Genomic DNA, 21,956 nt, shown 5'->3' with positions numbered 1-21,956 from the left:
TCCATAAGGCCTGCCATGTCATAGATGCCATACAGCACCGACCACAGCACTTCTTCTTTTTGCACAAAAGTACATTTTAGGGGCTTGTTTATACTATGTGTGGTGACCAGTGCTTTTCAGGATTGGATAAACACAGGTCCAGCTGGGACATGATGGTGTGATCTGCAGTGCTGAAAAATGCACCATGTCTGCATTTTTCTGCACTGCACTGGATGTCACTGCTTGTCACTGCATTGCAGCACAACACACTGTGCTGCTGGGTGGAGACATAGATGCATTGTCCCTATGTGACACTTCACATAAAGTTTCAGGACAAAAGTAAGCAGCGTGGTTGATGAATATGCACATGCAAATTCCAGCCAAAGCTGACACTGACAGCTATCCACATGGTAAAATGCAGCGATTTACCATGAGGGCTGGGGGAACCTAGCTTAAGTCAACAAAAACAGAGGGCACTTGTTCTTTGAGCATGTCCAAAGGTTGGGGAAAGGATCTGTAGCCTCTGGGTCTTTTTCCTCTCACAATGAGGGTTTCTCCTTCCAAGTACTTGGAGGATCAGGTTCAGCTGTTCCCTTAGTTAGGTGGACCAGAGTACCTTGCCTCCATCTGAAGCCATGTGTCCTAAGGCTAATATATGAATTATGAGGCCCTTCCTCTTTGGTGGAGCACCACAGCACCCCTCGTGAAATATTTTGTTTGGTTTTCCAGCTTGTGCTTTTTTTATTTTTGAGCACACACCATGGAAATTCGTGCTTTCTAAAAAATAAATATTTTTTTATAGTAGGGATAACCTCAGGTAAGCGGCACCTGCTCTCTTTAGGGAGAAGCGATAACATTTTAAGAACCCTCAACAGAAAGCATTCAACACAATGTTAAATTACAGTCTCTGCTTTGGCCATACTGAAAATACAAACCTCTCGCTTTGCCAGATTATGTCTGGTATGTGTGTGATGTGGCTGGCCGTTCACTCTATTCTTTATGAGGCCACCAAATGACTTTCAAACTGAACCACAGCCTGGGCTGGAAGTCCTCAATGTACAGTTCTGGTTAGCTATTCTATTAAACATTGTTTTCATCCCCAAATCGACTTTATTATAAGACAAAAGCATAGAATGGGCTCTGCTCTCTCTCTGGATCTCCTGTTCCTCTGTCATAGGGAATATTTATGTTGTCTTTTAGTCATTTGTGCCGTAGCTGTTTACCCAGGCTTTTTATGAAGTAAAGAGCAAGTCATTTCTGTGCCACTTTAGAGACACGTGAATGCTTTCACATTCTGTTAAATGGAAAAAACAAAACCTGTGTTTCTGAGAAGTCTGAGTGTGCTAAAATAGGTGTAAACCCTGATTAAATGACATTTACACAGATCAGGAATAACTTTATGAACACTCACCTGTTACTGAGTAGGTCCCCCTTTTGCCACCAAAACAGTCCGGATTCATGGAGCCATAGACACCCCTAGACCACTGAAGATTAACTGTGGTATCTGGCATCAAACCGTAAGTAACAGATCCTTAAAGTCCTGCAAGTTGTGAGGTGGGGCCTCCATGGGTCAGGCTTGTTTTTCCAGCACACACCAAAGATGCTTGATTTGGATTGAGATCTGGGGAATATGGAGGCAAAGTCAATACCTCGAACTTGTGTTTTTGCAGTGTGGTAGAGTGCATTATCCTGCTGAAAGTGGCCACTGCCATCAGGGAATACCGTTTCTATGAAGGGGTGTACTTGGTCGGCAACATTGTTTAGGTGGTAAGTGTTAAAGCGGAGTTCCACCCAAGAGTAGAACTTCCGCTTTAAGGTTTCTTGACCCCTTGACATGCCACATTTGCCATATTATGTGGGGGGAGGGGAGAAACGGGTACCTAGTTTTGACAGGTATCCAGAACACGTCACAGGTCCCAGAAGATTGCCCAGCCATTCAGGACACACAGCGTTACTTTCAGCCCGCTGTGAAGCCGCAAACTGTCACAGCCGGGTACCCACACTTGCTATGACAGTGCCGTGGAATGGTGGGGGAGAGAATGGAGGCTTCGGGCAGCCACATCCTTGGACCGTGGGACAGGCGAGTGTGTGTTTATTAAAAGTCAGAAGCTACACTTTTTGTAGCTGCTGACTTTTAACATGGGTCCAGCTGGAACTCTGCTTTAAGTAAAATCTACATGAATAGCAGGACGCAAGTTTTCCCAGCAGAATATTGCTCAAAGCATCGCACTGCCTCACACTTGCCCTGTTCTCATACTGCATCCTGGTGACATCTCTTCCCCATGATGTAAAAGAAAATGTGATTCATCAGACCAGACCATCTTGCTATGTGGTCCAATTTTGATGCTCACTTGCCCATTGTAGTCGCTTTTGGCTGTGGACACAGGCCCATATGCAACAAACTGCCATGCCCATTTTTTCTGTTTTTAACAGATCAATTTTAAGGACAGCATGTTTACTTGCTTTTTATATCCTTTGTTGCATACCAGTGCTGCTTATGTTATTATGTTGTTAATGTAATTTCAAAAGCAATGTTCAGCATTTTTTTTTTTTTACTCTGCAGCTTTCATTAAAATAATAAGTCATCCCACCATGAAAGTCCTTGTTCGGACACTTTCTGACAGCACTCTTTCTTTCCTCGTCTCCAAATTATTCCCCCCCTTGGTTGTCACTCACTCTTCCAAAGAAGACTACAGGTGACCATGACTATACGCATTGCACAGGCATTGGCAAATTGTCACCATTTGGTGACCTGCACTGAGAAGTCCTATGGAATGTAACTGCAGTAAGTGAATGCAAAGAAACCACAGCAGATCATTCGCACTGAGATACAACAAAGGCTAAAAAAGTGAAACCGTGTTTTTATTTATTTTTTCAACTAATAAATGTTTATGAAACATAGTATCACTGTAATTCAAGAACAGGTACACAATGGCCAGTTTTACTTGTAACCTACCTTCCGAGAGTGTGATTTTTTTATTTTTTTTTATGCTTTAAGTGTCAGCTAATTTCCTAAAATGTTGCTTTAGAATACTTTCTTGGTACATATTAACTCATTAGTAATACACAGTTCTCCTATAAATATTGTGTATCCCAGCTAGCTGGGGGTCCTCTGTCCCTCTCTTTTGTGAACTTGAGAGGGTACCCCGTTGAATTGTTGATCAGTATTAGTTACGGGTTCCATTCTTAGACTTCATCCCTTCAGCCTTTTTTAATTCATGTGAACAGATAAGACCTAGGCAGGCAACACAAAAAGCATTCACTCCTTTTGTAGAGTGGAGAGTCTCTGCTGAATGCAGTCCAGTGTATAATCTCGAAGCTAAACTCGTTGTAATCCACTTGTTGTGGGACTTCAGGAACGTGAAGTGTCCTGGCGGAGAGGACTCTGTGTACACCGTTTGTTCTCCACTTGCAGATCTATTTGTGGGGAGTCACGCGTAACAATGGGCGAGGGTTTTGGTCCATCACCGATCATCGACCCGCTTTGCGCTAAGTGTGCCAAAAGCCAAGAGACTTTTATTTTTTTTATTTTTTTTATTTTTACATAAGTGAGGAATGGTTGTGTGTTTGGATACAAGGGATGAGTGGTGTTAGGGAGGAATAGCTGTTTGTTCTCAATTAATTCTCTTCTCACAGCCTGGGACTCGCTCGCTTTCCATTTTCACCTATCAAGTGGCTTGTTTCTCTGCCTCAATGACTTGTTTGTTGAATTTCTTTTGCAAGCCTTTCTAGAAAACTTTTATGTCTTTTCTTGTGCCTGATGAAACAAAAACGGTAATTTTTAGTAAGTTTTGTGTTATTTGAGTATTTTTATATTTAGTGTGAAATTCCTGTCTTTACCTGCTTGCTGGTCCTCAGCGACACAACAAGAAATCTATCTAAAGTGAGGGGAAATCCCTTCTTAAGCTGACTATAGCAGGGACCAGCCGAGATTCGATCGATCTATGAGCAGGCTGATTGGGCGACTTGGGTACAATCATCATGTCATATTTATAGCATGCAATTACAGCATGCTACAGCAACCTGTCGCTGCAGGAAAGAAAATCCTGTAATCGATGGCCTGCTTTAGACAGGCATAGCTAGAATAGGCATGTAAACCCTGAGAGTTCTGTTGGCCTTATAAATAGTCTGATGTTGGTCAGATCTGGAATTGCCCTAACAAAGAGGGACAGTAAAGTAGTGCAGTTTTACTAATTTTGTAAGCAGAACCTCCATATGTAAAAGCTCAAATATGGCTACCCCTAGGTTTTTTATATTAACATTATGTACATTAAAGAAACTTCCCCCAAAAGAAGGCAAACGTGGTGCAAAAAGTAGTCACTAACATTGTCTATAGGCTCCCTACAGCTGAACTTTTCTCCATTATTGGCTTACTATACTTCCTTCTGCCATGAACAGAAACCACAGTTTCCCACCAGATTGCAAGGCTGCCATTTAGGCTTCTGTTGACATGTTTAAGTTTTACCAGGTATATATTCAAGCCTCCTCTAGTGTCCGTTTCAGGTATAAGGATTTTTCGCTTGCTGTGTTCCCCACCCTTCAGGTGGATTGCTTTTAGATGTCCTAGTAGTCAAAGAGTAATACTGTGTCCTGTGATGTAAAATTAAGAAAAATAGATTTTTGATATACCTGTAAAACCATTTTCTTAGAGTGTATCATGGGATACAGGTCCCTCTCTGTTTTTCTATGATTCACTTCTTAGGACCTTCTAACAAAACTGAGGCATGCTGGGTGTGGAAGGGGTTACACTAGGCTGTCATTAAAACTTTGTTTGCCAGTATCCAAATAATCTGAAGGCGGAAGTATAACCCAGTAGTCCAACACTAATTATGTGTCCTTTGATGTACCATTGTGAAAATCAATTAAATTACTAATAATTATAATTACATAGTTAGATGTGCTGCATACACATGCGCTGAAGAGGAACATACTAAAAGGAGGAGAGAAACGAAAGATGACCTTATCAGTCTTTTGATTCTCCTTCACTGTCCAGTCATAGACTAGGGACAGAGCTTTGTAAATCTCAGGACTTGATGGACAGAAATACAAATACTTTGCAATGTTAAATTGCTCACATAATTTTCGTTCCAATTGTTTGCCTAGGGTTCAACTTTTAAGCAAACCTACTGTTATGGGCAAAAGGGGGAAGTATGTAGGTAGACTTTCAGTAGCCAGTCAGAAATAGGGACGTAATGCTGTCTGCAGAATTACAAACTTTGGATTACGTTTTCCATCTCCTGATGCTATGCAGCTATATAGCACTGCAGGGGCTGATGGATAACAAGAGTCTGCGCTTCTGGCAGCTAAAACATTTCCTTAATTATTTAATCTGTTTGACTGCTTGGAGTTGCCTTTTACAAAAGGAAAACTTACAAGGTCAATGTGACTTTAAAAGTAGATGACATTAAGCTATGGAAAATAGGGGGGCTTAACCACAGGCTTCATCTGATGCATAGGACAAATCACACAATGTACCCACTCATAGGAAACATCAGGAGCCCGTCCACCACACAATAACAGGAGGCGTGCTTGTGAAGTGAGGAAAATATCCATTTTTATGAAGAGGCCGTATCCAACAATAACAAAATAAATAGACAAAATAATTAGAGGGAGAGGAAAACGTTCAGGCTGTATTTTTAGATCTTTGTTCTTCCAATATGTATATCAAATTTATGCGGCAGCTTCTAACCAACCTGAAATTAAAGGGAAACGCTTGTGCCCCCCGCTGGGCTGTTTTGTCTCTTTCAGGTCCTCATTAGGGTAAATGGTGCTGAATATTTTTAAAGGATTCCAGTTGGATACAAGAACAGAGCCCATTTTGATGTTTGGGTTGAATTAGGATAAAGGGAAGCTATAGTATTTATCTAATATACAATGCTCCAAATAAATTAAAGGAACGCTTTTTAATCAGTATAGCATCAAATCCATTAAACTCCTGGAATATTGATCTGGTCAGTTAAGTAGCAGAGGTGGTTGTTAATCAGTTTCAGTTGCTTTGGTGTTAATGAAATTAACATCAGGTGCACTAGATGGGCAACAATAAGATACCTCCAAAACAGGAATGGTTTTACAGGTGGATGTCATGGACATTTTTTTCCCAACTCATCTTTTCTGACAGTTTTTCACTAGTTTTGCATTTGGCTAGGGTCAGTGTTACTACTGATAGCATGAGGCGATACCTGGACCCTATAGAGGTCGCACAGGCAGTCCAACTCCTCCAGGATGGCACATCAATACGTGCCATTGCCAGAAGGTTTGCTGTGTCTCCCAGTACAGTCTCAAGAGCATGGAGGAGATTCCAAGAGACAGGCAGTTACTCTAGGAGAGCTGGGCAGTGCTGTTGAAGGTCCTTATCCCATCAGCAGGACCAGCATATGCTCCTTTGTGGAAGGAGAAATGGGATGAGCACTGGCGGAGCCCTATAAAATGACCTCCAGCACGCCACTGGTGTGAAGGTCTCTGACCAACCAATCAGAAAGAGACCTCATGAGTTTGTGCTGAGGGCCCGACGTCTTCTAGTTGGCCCTGTGCTCACTGCCTGGTACAGTGGACCTCGATTGGCATCTGCCATTGAACACCAGGAAAAGCATTGGTGCCCTGTGCTTTTCACAGCTGAGAGCAGGTTTACCCTGAGCACATATAACAGATGAGAAAGAGTCTGGAGAAGCCATGGAGAACTTTATGCTACCTGTAACATCATTCAGTTTGTTTGGTGGATTAGTGATGGTCTAGGGAGGCATATCTATTGAGGAACACACAGACTTGTACAGGCTAGACAATGGCACCCTGACTACCATTGGGTATCGGGTTGAAATCCTTGGACCCATTGACAGACCCTACTCTGGTGCAGTGGGTCCTGTGTTCCTCTTGGTGCACGACAGTGCCCATCCCCATGTGGCGAAAGTATGCAGCCAGGTTCCTGGAGGATGAAGGAATTGATACCATTAAATGGCCCCCACACTCTCGCCTGATCTAAATCCAATCGTACACCTCTGGCACATTGTTTTGGTCCACCCAATGCTGCCAGGTTGCACCTCAGTTTGTTTAGGAGCTCAGTGATGCCCTGGTGCAGATCTGGGAGGAAATACCCCAGGACACCATCTGTCGTCTCATTAGGAGCATGTCCCGACATTGTCAGGCATGCATACAAGCCCATGGGGGCCAAACAAAATACTGAGTACCATTTTGAGTTGCAATGAAATTTTGGCAAATTAGGCTAGCCTGCTGCATAATTTTTTCACTTTGATTTTCAGGGTGTCTTTGAATTCAGCCTCTGTAGGTTGATGATTTTCATTTCCATCAAACAATGAGGCATCCTTTCGTTCCTAACACGTTACCCAGTCCATATCAGTATAGATATGTAGCATGCTATTTTTCCCCATTGAGATCTGATGTGCTTTCAAAGTGTTCCTTTAATTTTTTTGAGCAGTGTATATTACAGTATATGGCCAACAGCTTATGGACACCTGACTATTGCACAGTATATAGCCAAAATGTATGTGGACGCCCCTCCAAGTAATCAATTCCAGGTGTTTCCAGTGAAATCTACAGCATAAAAATACATTTTAGACCATTGTGCACTTCCAACCTTGTGGTAAAGTTTTGCTCCAGGAGCACAAAACCAGCTTCATGAAAACATGGTTTGGCTGACTCGGTGTGGAGGAACTTGAGTGGCCTGTACAGAGTCTTGACCTCAACCCTACTGAAAGAATATTAATTTGGCTAGTACTAATTGCTAGGCATGTTTCTTATCCAACATCGGTACCTGAACTCGCCAATCTTCTTTTGGCTAAATGGGCACAAATTTTTCACAGACTCGGAATAGATTTTCAACCAGCTCAGGTCATCTGATGGCAAGGTGTCCACAGACCTTTGGCCATTTAATGTGGATGAGAATAGTGGAGGTTTTTATAGCTGCAGAGGTGGGATGGGGTGAACTTTAGATTAAAGTGGTTGTAAAGGCAGAAGGTTTTTTTTTTTCAAACCTTATTGCTTTGTATAGACACGCAGAACAGGGCTTGGGAGCAAGCAGGCACAAGTGCCCCAATAGCAAGTGGCTTGCTATGGGGGCACTCAGCAGGGGGTTGTGGAGCCAGCAGTGTTGGCAGGGGGGCTCAGAAGAGGCCTGGGGCTGCTCTGTGCAGAATGATTGCACAGAGCAGGTAAGTATAACATGTTTGTTATTTTAATAACATAAAAAACAAAGCTTTAAAATCACTTTAATGCTAAAGGTTTTAAATAGATCTCCAAAAAGCTCATACAGTGCCTTGAAAAAGTATTCATACCCCTCAACATTTTCCACATTTTATCAAGTTGCAACCAAAAACGTGTTTAATTGTGATTTCATGTGATAAATCAACACAACGTGGCACATAATTGTGAAGTGAAAGGAAAATGATAATTGGGTTTCAAAAATGTTTACAAATAAATATCTGAAAAGTGTGGCGTGCATTTGTATTCAGCCCCCTTTACTCTGATAGCCCTAACTAAAATCTAGAGGATCCAAATGCCTTTAGAAGTTACCTAATTAGTAAATAGAGTCCATCTGTGTGTAATTTATTCTCAGTATAAATACAGCTGTTGTGTGAAGCCTTCAGAAGTTTGTTAGAGAACCTTAGTGAACAAAAAGCATCATGAAGGCCAAGGAACACACCAGACAGGTCAGGGATAAAGTTGTGGAGAAGTTTAAAGCAGGGTTAGGTTATAAAAAAAAAATCCCAAGCTTTGAACATCCCACAGAGCACTGTTCAATTCATCATCTGAAAATGGACAGAGTATGGCACAACTGCAAACCTACCAAGACATGTCTGTCCACCTAAACTGACAGGCTGGGCAAGGAGAGCATTAATCAGAGAAGCAGCCAAGAGGCCCATGGTAACCCTGGAGGAGCTGCAGAGATCCCCAGCTCAGGTGGGAGAATCTGTCCACAGGACAACTATTAGTTTTTGCAGTCCACAAATCTGGCCTTTAAGGAAGAGTGGCAAGAAGAAAGCCATTGTTGAAAGAAAGCCATAAGAAGTCACATTTGCAGTTTGCGAGAAGCCATGTGGGGGGGGGGGGGGGGGGGAGAATATGTGGAAGAAGGTGCTCTGGTCAGATGAGATCAAAATGTCACTTTTTGGCCTGAAAGCAAAATGCTACGTGTGGCAGAAAACTAACACTGCACATTAACCTGAACATACCATCCCCACTGTGAAACATGGTGGGACTTCAATAGCATCATGTTGTGAGTATGCTTTTCTTCAGCAGGGACAGGGAAGCTGGTCAGAGTTGATGGGAAGATGGATGGTGCCAAATACAGTGCAATCTTAGAAGAAAACCTGTTAGTCTACAAAAGACTTGAAACTGGGGCGGAGGTTCACCTTCCAGCAGGAAAACGACCCTAAACATACAGCCAGAGCTACAATGGAATGGTTTAGATTGCGGATATGCAATTAGCAGACCTCCAGCTGTTGCAAAACTACAAGTCCTATCATGCCTCTGCCTCTGGGTGTCATGCTTGTGGCTGTCAGAGTCTTGCTACACCTCATGGGAATTGTAGTTCTGCAACAGCTGGAGGTCCGCTAATGGCATATCCCTGGTTTAGATCAAAGCGTATGTGTGTTAGAATGCCCCAATCAAAGTCCAGACCTAAATCCAGTCCAGAATCTGTTGCAAGTGTGGCAAGACTTGAAAATTGCTGTCGACGGCTGCTCTCCACCCAATCTGACAGAGGTTGAGCTATTTTGCAAAGAAGAATGGGCAAAAATGTCCTCCTCTAGATGTGCAAAGCTGGTAGAGGCATACCTAAAAAGACTTGCAGCTGTATGAAAGGTTGTTCTACAAAGTATTGACTCAGGGGGGCTGAATTCAAATGCACGCCATGCTTTTCACATATTTATTTGTAAAAAAAAAATTGAAAACGCTTTATCATTTTCCTTCCACTTCACAATTATGTGCCACTTTGTGTTGGTTTATCACATAAAGTCACAATAAAATACATTTAGGTTTTTGGTTGTAACACGACAAAATTTGGAAAATGTCAAGGTGTATGAATACTTTTTCAAGGCACTGTAGGTATGAATGTCCGATGTCTTGGGTGTGGGGCCAAATCTTTGTCATTCTCCCAAGATTAGATTGAGGAGATACAAAGTAAAATAAGAGGAGTTACAAAACATTCTGTAGCTCAAATAGCATGAGGTCTTGTATGCCTGTAGTGTAGACTCTTGATTGCTGAACACTGACAATTTGGGATGTTCCTTACAAGCCGTACACATTTTTTCATAATAAACTTTTAATGAGATTTGTCCTAAAGGGTGGTGGTGCCTTTAAGGAGGGGCTTTGTCATGCACTTGTGCCTAGAAACAAGTGTATTCGGGCTTGGCCTGGCTGGTGTATATTTGGAAAGATGTTCATAAATCGACCTGCACAAATTTTTTTTTTTTTTTTTTTTACTGATTACAAATCTCTGGATTACTGGTTTTAAAAAGCAGGTCCGCCATGATGGTACACTGTGGGTATACAGACAATTCAGGCACCTGTCTGTCATTTACAGCTTAATGAAGTTAAAATGCAGACATGTTTATAAACATTTAATCCTTTAACAATTCTGAACTTCTTACGACTACCAAAATACAGCAGCTCACCAGAAAGATCCCCTGCTCAGCAAAGCTTGCATTGTTTCGACATGTTGCTGTCTGTTCAAATTCACTAGAAAAATGGTTGTAATCTTAATAACGCATTATTACTCTCCTTTTTTTTTTCATAACCCCCCTAGGGCCTGAAAAGTTTGTTCAGAAGTTTGACTTTTTTTTTTTTTCGTACGTATTTGAAAAAAAAAAATATTGAGCTTAATATAAGGATTCATCTAATCCATTTGCTCTCATAAATAGTGTTTCTCTTTTTTTTTTCTCTTTTAAAGGAAACCCCAATTTGTTTTAAGAAAACCTGTAGCCAATTTTTCTAGCTTTGGATAGTGTGGAGGGGTTATAATTCTGGTCATGTTTTTATTGCTGTCTGTGTCACTCTCTCTATTTGTCCTGAGAACCATTGCCTAAGGTCCCCCCAAAAATATTGTATAGATCCCACCAAAACAGAACCCTTCAGTAGGGACCCCTGTTCTGGTGATGACTATTTAAGGGCTGGTTCACGCCAGCCCGGTCTGCATTCCTGTGTGTTCCCTTGCAGTGTGATTGGGCAGCCTATTCATTTGAATTGGGCTGCAAATCGCACTTTGATGCACACCAAGTAAAGTACTACTTTAGAAAAACGTACCCCACCAAATCACACGGTACTGCGGTATGGCGCAATCTTGTGCCCGCAAATGCACTTTTTTCACTTTTGCGATTTGTGTTTGGGGTGCCTTTATCAAGGTATTATAAATATAAAATGGTCCCGCGCAACCCTCAGAACTTTTTAAAAACAGGCACATCAAGTATACCAAACAGCTTCCGTTTTGTTCTTAGCCACCACAGGATCTTCAATAATAGCTGACTGGAATGACATGTATATCCATGCTAGGCCACCAGAGGGCCAATCATCCCTGTATTGGTAGATAATGTCTGCGGTGGCGATTTCTGCTGATAGGTGTCGCTCAAAGGAGAAACATAGGGAGAGAAGAGGGGCTCTGATAGTGTAGTATTTATTTAAAAACGAAGTTCAATCAATTACAGATAAAATCAGACTCTCACATTTAAAAGAATGAGACAGCGCATAAAGAAAAATGGTGTACTGGCGTCTTCCGCCAGTCTTACTTCACTTCCGGTATCTCGTCATGACCTCTCCCTACGAGTTACGTCAATCACGTGACTTCTTCAGAGGATCTCCTTTGAGCGGCACCGCAGACATTATCTACCAATACAGGGATGATTGGCCCTCTGGTGGCCTAGCATGGATATACATGTCATTCCAGTCAGCTATTATTGAAGATCCTCTGGTGGCTAAGAACAAAACGGAAGCTGTTTGGTATACTTGATGTGCCTGTTTTTAAAAAGTTCTGAGGTGAGAGTTCTGGGAGCATAGAGTTTCCCGTGCTTATAGGAGCACCTTTGCCTGCTGTTTCCTTTGCACCATTTTCTGAACGCATTTGACGCCATTGAACCAATATTTTGGGATCTTTATGGACTGTTTTTTTGTGCCTGTTTTCTGTTTATTTATATATATATATTTTTTTTTAAGCACGTAGCACTTTTCATTAACATTTGGGTTGCGCGGGACCATTTTATATTTATAATTGTTATTTTGGTATTGTGTGAAATATCATCAGGTCCAGCTGCAATGCACTAGCACTTTATTGCATATTTACACGTATAATATCTGTTTGAAAATATTGGTTAAGCGCATTTTTTGCTTATTCACATATTTACGCACCGTTCTATAAGAGGAATATTACCCCCCTTTTTTTTTCTTTCATATACATTTTTTCACCTTGAAATAGTAGCGCGAAGGCTTTATTCACTTTCTCATTTTATCAAGGTATTGACACCTGCAGCAGATCGCAAAGGCAGTGGGGTTGATTTGAAAAATTAAAAAGAAACTCCACTTCTGCATAAGTAAATTGAGTGAGAAAATTGATAAAAGCAGATACTCTACCGTGAGATATTCAGCACAGTGTATTTATAACATATTGAGCTGCGCTATATGGAAATCCAGTATTCAAATAAGTGAAATAATCTGCAACATATCTATAAAAAAAAAATGTCATTGAGTCAGTTAAATATAAGAAAACATTTTTTTTTATAGATACATGCGAGTCTCTATAAATAAAAAGCCCTCTTCTTAAGTGCTCAAATGGTTATATAAACATAGTGAATATTCATTACCAATGGCCAAAAATATCCATGTGTGCAACCACCACCTTTTTATAGAAGAAATACACGCTTAGCAGCTACACATGAACCTCTATATAAAAGGTTATTAATCCTTAGAACGGAGCAACCCAGCTTTAGGTCATCAGAAGTGGCTCTAGATGTTCTCCCCAAAGGGCAAGAGGTTGTATGATTCTCCACAAAACATCATCCCACAGAAGTTAGTATAGGGGCATGGAAACAAAACACTCCAATTGTGTAAAAACACATCAAAGAAATGTATATAACTCCATACAGTAAAAGTCCTCGCCAGCTGAATACAAGCAAACCACCCGCACTTCCGGGAACACAATGACATCAGCACGCAGCTCTTCCATACATGTTTCGTCACGTGACATCCAGGGCATCTGGGATTCAATGGGGTTGATTTACTAAAACGAGAGTGCAAAATCTGGGTCAGCTGTGCATGGTAGCCAATCGGCTACTAACTTTAGCTTGTTCAATTAAGCTTTGACAGCAAAACCTGGAAATTGTTTGGTTTCTACCCACAGCTGCAGCAGATCGTGTGCACTCCAGTTTTAATCAACCCCAATTTTTGAACACGGTGCAGGAACTGTGCATAGAACGCATCTTTCCTGCACCGCGTCCTGGTGTTAACTAGCTCTAAGTCCACACCTGACTTTAGAGAGATTTACTCTCACTTGTGTGTTTCTGGGATAGGATGTGAAGGGATACTCTCCCAAACATGACAAACAGCTATATCCGCAACTGTCAAAAAAAAAAGGTTTTGACCATGGATAGACCTAAAAAAAACAATATAATTTCTGCACAAAACATTTCATAACTTGAAATCATCTATCTGATTTCGGTAGTGTCAGACTGTAGTTTTACCAAAGAAAAAGGGCCAAAACAATTTAAACCCAGAATCCCATCTGCTATTTTAATTGACTTAATGCATCTATTAGTAATTCAGCACAAAACCTAAACGAAACCTTATCAGATAAACATAGAGGCGGCCATTGGTGACTTCTCATTCTGGAAATGATAGTTGCGTGGCTGTTAATGCTGATCCTCTTCCATTATTATTATATGAGTCAGTCTTTTGGAACAAGTATGCAGCTTTGGACTACAGACTTTACTTTGAAATTCTTGATCTGCTTACGTGTTCTGAATCGGTGACTAAAACGTACAAAGCTGATAGGTTGGCAAAATGGTCCGGTAGCTAAAATTTTAAGGTCAACCATGCCAGACATTTTATATAAATACATATATACACATATTTTTTTTTTTTTTTCTTTAAGGAAAGTTAAAGACTGAACAGCAGACCGACCTAAAATTAATTCAACTCTGTATTTATTAAAGGGGAACTTCACTCAAAAGAGGAAGTCCGCGTGTCTGCCTGCTACCCCCCCCCCCCCCCTTTAAATTTTGGCACTTCGTTTTTATGTTTTTGTTTTGTTTTTGTTTTTTACGGGGAGTGGGTACTTCGTTTTAACAGGTACCTGCTCCCACTTCCAGTTGACCGCCGTGGTGATCCTAGCAGAAGTTGGACCCCTCCGCCTTCTGGGATACATCACAAGTCCCAGAAAGCTGCAGAACCATTCACAAATCGATGAGCGACTTGCGCATACGCAGTGGGAAGCTGGCTGTGAAGCCACAAACAGTCACAGCCCGTTTCCCAAAGTAAATATGTTGGTGCTTGAACCTGAAGATGGCCCAAGACCTGGCTTGGGTGAGGACAGCGCGGGATCCCTGGCCAGGTAAGTGTCCTATTATTAAAGTTTTACCAAACCCACAAGCGTAAAATCAGTCTGTATATGCAGCATAGCATGCTTGTTATACTCACTGTGGTACTTAAGGGGTTAATCCTCTGCAGTGTATAAAAAAGGCTGTTTTGTCCTGTATGCACAGATCCTTCCCTCCTGCACCTTCTATCTGGGGAAGGCCAGCTAACACAGGCAGAGCAGCCGACCTGCACATGCTCGGTTGTGTCTTTTATGCTGGCAAGAACAGTTACTTGTTCTCAGAGATAGCCAGGTCACATGATATTGACATCACACATGTGGGCATGTATATAAGCTGCAGTGGAAATCTTCTCCTTCCTGAACTCTCAGCACTGGAGAGACTGTGCAGTTTATCACTGACCGTGGTATGCAGATCATCCAAAAAGGTATATAGTGGCAGTATTTTAATGTAAAAATAAGATTTATAAGTGGGTGTGGATACTGGGGGGGTCGATGAACTATTTTCATATTACTGGGTTTAGTAAAAGTCAGCAGCTACACTATGCTGACCTTTTTAATTTTTCTTTTTATTTCTAGGGTGAAGAACCACTTTAAAGCCCCGTACACACTTTCAGATTTTCTGATGATTTTTGTCTTCAGATTTACCAAAACCATGTAGTGCAAGGGCCTGTCTGATTGCATACAAATTGAAACTCCTAAGGTTTGACCTCATTATATGGTTTTGGTAAATCTGAAGGAAAAAATCAGCAGAAAATCGGATAGTGTGTATGGGGCTTAAGTGCAGTTTGTGGATGTGAACAGTGAGGATACCTTAATGTGACCTAGCATCAGCCTCATGCGGTTCCTATGCGGTTCCTATACAGCAGAGCTCTGACTGGGAGAGGTGGAAGGAGCTCAAGAAGTCATTCATTTTGTGCTGACTTGGAACATACTAGTAAATGGACACACAGAGCAGCGGCTCGACTTGGGTGCCCCCATAGTAAGCTGCTTTTGCTCTGGGGGCACTCAGCTGGAAGGAGAGGCCAGGAGCGCTGGCGAGGGACCTGATAAGAGGAGGATCAGGGCTGCTCTGTACAAAACCAACTGCACAGAGCAGGTAAGTATAACTTGTTTCAATTTTTTTTATTTTTTTTAAATAGCCTTTAGTAATACTTTAACTGAAGCAGAGGAAGATCGGATCTCCTGCCCTACCAGGCAGGGCTGTGCTGTGCAAATCTCAGAACTGGATGGACAAAAAGGTAAACTGTATAGAGTTCATCTCTGTATTTAGCGGTTTGCCTGCAGTTCAGTTTTAACTTTAAAAAGAAAATAGCAGGAAGTAGCATATTCACTAGAAGGAAGATGTATTGTAAGACGATTGCAGACAAAGTTGGTCGCAAATCCTAACATATGGGGACTTTGTGCAACTTCAGTAGGTCCTCAAAATTATTGGCTTGTAATAGATTTCCCCACTCTTTCAATTATAGTGAAAGTATCTTATGTTCTCTTCCTTTGTGTATTTTATTCTTAACTCATTCACTACCAGTTCTGAACCAGTGGGCATTCTATGCCATTCGAAATCTCACCAAAAACAATGAGAGAAACCAAGGGGTCATCGCCAACTTGGAACGCCAAGGGCTGGCTGATGCCTCTGCGCTGGCGCGTATGGGCTTAGAAGTGGAGGAGCATGATGGCAAGCTGGTTCTGAGGTCCGTCAAGAAAATGTGAACAATGGAGGCACGTTGGCATGTTGCAGGACTGGCTATAATAGCTTGATCAGAGCAAGCAAACCACACAAAGGCATGCAGCATTTCAATAACAAACATGTCCAACTGTCAGCTGTATTTATGGGGCAAAGATTTCCAGCATGTTGAAAATTGTTTGGTGAGTGTCGGTGTTCCCTTTCCTATGGAGAAAAGGGAGCACATTTTCCTGGCACCTGGGCTGTATACATCCATGGATCTGTAAGTTCCTGACAAGTGTCTTTGGAATCGGTAGATGTTTCCCAGCCTGGAGTTCTCATTAAATAAAGCTAAAGTTTCATTTGTTTACATTTATCCTTCTCTGGTTCCTCATTACCCCTCATCAACATGTTAATGAAATGTTTAAATAAAACTTTTGTTTTCTTATATTATTATAATACCGGATTTAGGCCTGGTTCACACCTATGTATTTTTTGGTGCGGTTAGTTTTTCAGAAACTGAATTACACTACACTCCATTTAACCACTTAAGACCAGAGCACTTTTTGCGTTTCGGCACTGCGTCGCTTTAACTGCCAATTGCACGGTCATGCGACGTGGCTCCCAAACAAAATTGATGTCCTTTTTTTCCCCACAAATAGAGCTTTCTTTTGGGGGTATTTGATCACCTCTGTGTTTTTTTTTTTTTTTTTTTTTTGCGCTATAAACAAAGAGCGACAATTTTGAAAAAAACGAATTATTTTTAACTTTTTGCTATAATAAATATCCCAAAAAAATATATAAAAAAAAAAACGTTTTTTCCTCAGTTTAGGCCGATGCGTATTCTTCTACATATTTTTGGTTAAAAAAAATCGCAATAAGCGATTGATTGGTTGGCGCAAAAGATAAAGCATTTACAATATAGGGGATAGTTTTATGCCATTTTTATTAATATTTTTTTTTACTAGTAATGGCGGCGATCAGCGTTTTTATTTTTTTTTTATTTATTGTGACTACGATATTATGGCCGACACATCGGACATTTTTGACACATTTTTGGGACCATTGTCATTTATACAGCAATCAGTTCTATACAAATGCACAGATTCCTGTGTAAATGACACTTACAGTGAAGGGGTTAACCGGGAGGTGACAGTGTAGGGGTTAATTGTGTCCTAGGGGCGTGTTTCTAACTGTGGGGGGCGTGGCTCTGTTTTACAGATCACTGATCTCTGCTCCAATCGCAGGGAGCAGAGATCAGTGTCACTTGTTGCTAGGCAGAACGGCGAGATGCTGTTTACCTTGACATCTCCCTGTTCTTCCTCCCTGTGAGACGATCGCGAGTATTCCCGCGATTGGCACGCGCACCCACGGCGGCAAGCATGTGATGGCATGGCGGCAAATTCAAAGGGACATATCTGTACGTCCATTTGCCTGTCCGTGCCATTCTGCCGACGTACATGGTCATGCGCTGGTCGGGAAGCGGTTAAAATTGTTTTCTATGAGTCACGTTCATATCTGTGCATTTTATGGAAAGGGCCAGGGACTTTTTTCTGTTTTTTGGACTTCAATGGATCAAAAACGTGTATTGAAAAATGCAAAATGCACCTGGAATGTGCAACCTGCATAGGTGTGAACCAGGCTTTATATAGCGCCAACAGTTTGCGCAGCGTTTTACAATACAAAATACACCTTATTTTAGACCTACCAGTGTCATCACTGGGCCTCTGTTCTCTATTCCGGGGCAGGCAGATCTTGGCCGACAGGGTGCTGTATGTAGCTTTCTGGGTACATCACAGTACCCTGTCTCAGTACTCCTCTCAAGAGCTGTTGGCCATAATGCAACTACAGATACTTCTCGTTTAATGACTTACCACCAGCTCTCCCCATCCGAACGACTCGCTGTTCATCATTGTATGGTACAGTACAATGTTTTTGTTTGCGTTTTGTACCTAAACAAATTAAAACAATGGATGGAAACAGGGAGAAAAAGGGATTTTAACGGTGCATACCAATGATATCAATTGAAGATAACCAATAAATCGTTTTAATAATTTTTACAAAATTTCAAGATTAAAAAGCAGTTGTACACTAAGAATAGTTACAGTGGTTCACAGGTATGGTGGCCTGAAAAAGCTGATACAATTGAACACATATTACTGCACATTAGCCCGACATGTTTCGCTGAAATGCTTCTTCAGGGGATGTGCCAGCCATCAATTGTATAACAGGATAAATTGCACATACATAAAATATAAAGTGAAAGAGAAAAAATACACATAGTGAGACAATAATGAACATTCATAAATTACACATTCATAGGTAAATGCAGCAAAAGTGGGACATCACACAAAGGATGCTTACCCCGCGAGCAAAACTGCCCAATGGCACCCAACCACCGAACCCTCAGATCAGCACAGGTCCCGGAGGGAAGAAACGTCTAAGTCTTTCACAGAGGATAGAGAAAACCGGATTAGAATAGAATTTTAAGTATACAAAATAAAAATAAATCAAAGCCACTATATTATAGAGATCCTGCTGTATTTACAAACAGCCAGGAGAAAAAAAGATATAAAATTAATTATTTGTGTATCATGTTTAGTAATACTCACTTAAAATCTATAATAGCAGAGCTTGGATGGAGGGTGACTCAAAATAGACTGCTGGAGTGTTAATAGCACTGAAGGTAATTATGACTAAATTAAAACAAAGTTATTGAGCTTGAGTTTTGTGTTTTTAGACCTTTTTTTCACAATACAATACAGTACAGTAGAGTAGTTAAGAATGCTTAATATATTGATTGCTTGTGACTCCTTGTTTAATGACCTGGTCACTGGAACAGAACCTGGTCGTTAAATGAGGAATACTGTAGTGGGCTGGCTCTTACAAATATCAAATGCCTTGAGGGGGTGGATGCCAGCCTTGAAGGAGTGGGTGTTCCTAGGCCGTAATGCCCACATGTTGAAGCTGAGCCTCCATGATTGAAAGGACTGGCATCCAATGAATCAAAGAGGCTGGGTAGAACAGAGCTAGATACAGTGGTGTGAAAAAGTGTTTGCCCCCTTCCTCATTTCCTGTTCCTTTGCATGTTTGTCACACGTAAGTGTTTCGGAACATCAAACCAATTTAAACAATAGTCAGGGACAACACAAGTAAACACAAAATGCAATTTGTAAATGAAGGTGTTTATTATTAAAGGTGAAAAAAAATCCAAACCATCATGGCCCTGTGTGAAAAAGTGATTGCCCCCCTTGTTAAAACATACTATAACTGTGGTTGTCCACACCTGAGTTCAATTTCTCTAGCCACACCCAGGCCTGATTATTGCCACACCTGTTCACAATCAAGGCATCACTTAAATAGGAGCTGCTTGACACAGTAAGGTCCACCAGAAGATCCTTAAAAGCTACACATCATGCCGAGACCCAAAGAAATTCAGGAACAATTGAGAAAGAAAGTAATTGAGATCTATCAGTCTGGAAAGGGTTATAAAGCCATTTCCAAAGCTTTGGGAATCCAGCGAACCACAGTGAGAGCCATTATCCACAAATGGCGAAGACATGGAACAGTGGTGAACCTTCCCAGGAGTGGCCGGCTGCCCAAAATTACCCCAAGAGCGCAGCGACGACTCATCCAAGAGGTCACAAAAGACCCCACAACAACGTCCAAGGAACTGCAGGCCTCAGTTAAGGTCAGCGTTCATGCCTCCACCATCAGGAAAAGACTGGGCAAAAATGGCCTGCATGGCAGAGTTCCAAGGAGAAAACCACTGCTGAGCAAAAAGAACATCAAAGCTCGTCTCAATTTCTCCACAACACATCTTGATGATCCCCAAGACTTTTGGGACAACATTCTGTGGACCGATGAGACAAAAGTGGAACTCTTTGGAAGGTGTGTGTCCAAGTATATCTGGCGTAGAAGGAACACTGCATTTCATAAAAAGAACATTATACCAACAGTAAAATATGGTGGTGGTAGTGTGATGGTCTGGGGCTGTTTTGCTGCTTCAGGACCTGGAAGACTTGCCGTGATAAAAGGAACTATGAATTCTGCTGTCTACCAAGAGATCCTGAAGGAGAATGTCCGACCATCTGTTCGTGTACTCAAGCTGAAACGAACTTGGGTTCTGCAGCAGGACAATGATCCTAAACACACCAGCAAGTCCACCACCGAATGGCTGAAGAAAAACAAAATGAAGACTTTGGAGTGGCCTAGCCAAAGTCCTGACCTGAATCCTATTGAGATGTTGTGGTATGACCTTAAAAACGCCGTTCATGCTCGAAAACCCTCTAATGTAACTGAATTAGGACAATTCTGCAAAGATGAGTGGGCCAAGATTCCTCCAGGACGCTGTAAAAGCCTCATTGCACGTTATCGCAAACGCTTGGTTGCAGTTGTTGCTGCTAAGGGTGGCCCAACCAGTTATTAGGTTTAGAGGGCAATCACTTTTTCACACAGGGCCATGATGGTTTGGATTTTTTTTCACCTTTAATAATAAACACCTTCATTTACAAATTGCATTTTGTGTTTACCGTATATACTCGAGTATAGGTCGATCCGAATATAAGCCGAGGCCCCTAATTTACCACAAAAAAAAAGGGAAAACTTATTAACTCGTGTATAAGCCGAGGGTGAGACATGCCTGTCCATCCCTGTGTCCATCCCTGTGTCCATCCCTGTGTCCATTGCAGCCTACCTGTGTCCTGTGCATGCCTCCGTGTGCCAATCTGCAGCCTCTTTGTCCTTCTGCAGCGATCTGCATGTAAAAACATACGGTGGCCATGTCAGGATCGCCGCACCTCTCCTCCTCGTCTGTGACAGACGGCGGCCATTCCACTGTTCAAAAGCCCCGCCTCCGTCTGTGATAGGCGGAACACTCAATTTCCCAGCAGTCAGTGTTCCGCCTATCACGGACATCCTCTCATCCTCGTCCGTAGTATGAGGATGAGCGGATGTCCGTGATAGGCGGACCACTGACTGCTGGGAAATTGAGTGTTCGCCTATCACAGACAGGGAGGCGCGGCTTTTGAATAGTGGAATGGCCGCCGTCTGTCTGCACGACACGCTGATCGGGTAGGCAGACGGCGGTTACTCGAGTATAAGCCGAGGGGGGCACTTTCAGCCTAAAAAAAGGGGCTGCAAATCTCGGCTTATACTCGAGTATATACGGTACTTGTGTTGTCCTTGACTATTGTTTAAATTGGTTTGATGTTCCGAAACACTTAAGTGTGACAAACATGCAAAGGAACAGGAAATGAGGAAGGGGGCAAACACTTTTTCACACCACTGTAATGCTGGTCAGTAAGCAATTTCACTACAGGAGAGGAGCCTTTGCAGCTGTGCAAGACTGAAAGGAAGCCCAGAGTTCACCTTTAAAGCCCAAATTCAGACAAAAATGTTGGTTTGGAAACCTTACAGCTCTGTTGGGGTTTTATTGCAGTCTGTGTCCCTTTTAGGTAGATTTTCCCTAACTTTCTCTCAGGACAGGAAATCATGAGAAATCTCATGGTTGCAAAGGCTGAGTGCCAGTTCACACCATAAAAATGCAGTCCGAATGCTTTTCTGCATGCGTGTTTTTTATGCATTCCGGTGCATTTTTTCCCATCTTTTTTTTTTCCCTTCACCTTAAATAAGGGCATCCACTGACTTTTTTGGTGTGTTGGTGTTTTACCGAATTCCAGTACAGTTCAGTGAAGAGAAAATGCAGCATGTTCTATTTCTTTTTTTTTTATGGAATTGGAACGCACTCGCACTGGTGTGAACTACGCCATTGAAAACCATATAACC

At 41.8% G+C, this 21,956-nt stretch overlaps 1 protein-coding gene across 2 annotated transcripts in view; it reads left to right on the top strand.

Moving 5' to 3' along the window:
- Positions 1 to 16,545, top strand: part of ATXN10 (ataxin 10) — a 182,399-nt gene extending 165,854 nt beyond the window's left edge. For both annotated transcript variants that reach the window (XM_077469350.1, XM_077469351.1), the window contains one exon: positions 16,035 to 16,545. In XM_077469350.1, coding sequence (XP_077325476.1) covers positions 16,035 to 16,216 — 182 coding nt within the window. In that variant the 3' untranslated portion in view covers positions 16,217 to 16,545. The remainder of the gene's footprint in view (positions 1 to 16,034) is intronic.
- Positions 16,546 to 21,956: the final 5,411 nt, after the last annotated feature.

Source organism: Lithobates pipiens, unplaced genomic scaffold, assembly GCF_037356315.1.
Source record: "Lithobates pipiens isolate NorthernLeopardFrog02 unplaced genomic scaffold, aLitPip1_a1.2 Scaffold_8, whole genome shotgun sequence".
Taxonomy (NCBI): domain Eukaryota; kingdom Metazoa; phylum Chordata; class Amphibia; order Anura; family Ranidae; genus Lithobates; species Lithobates pipiens.
The sequence above is the reverse complement of the archived record's forward strand: the minus strand, read 5'-3'. Positions and strand labels throughout refer to the sequence as shown.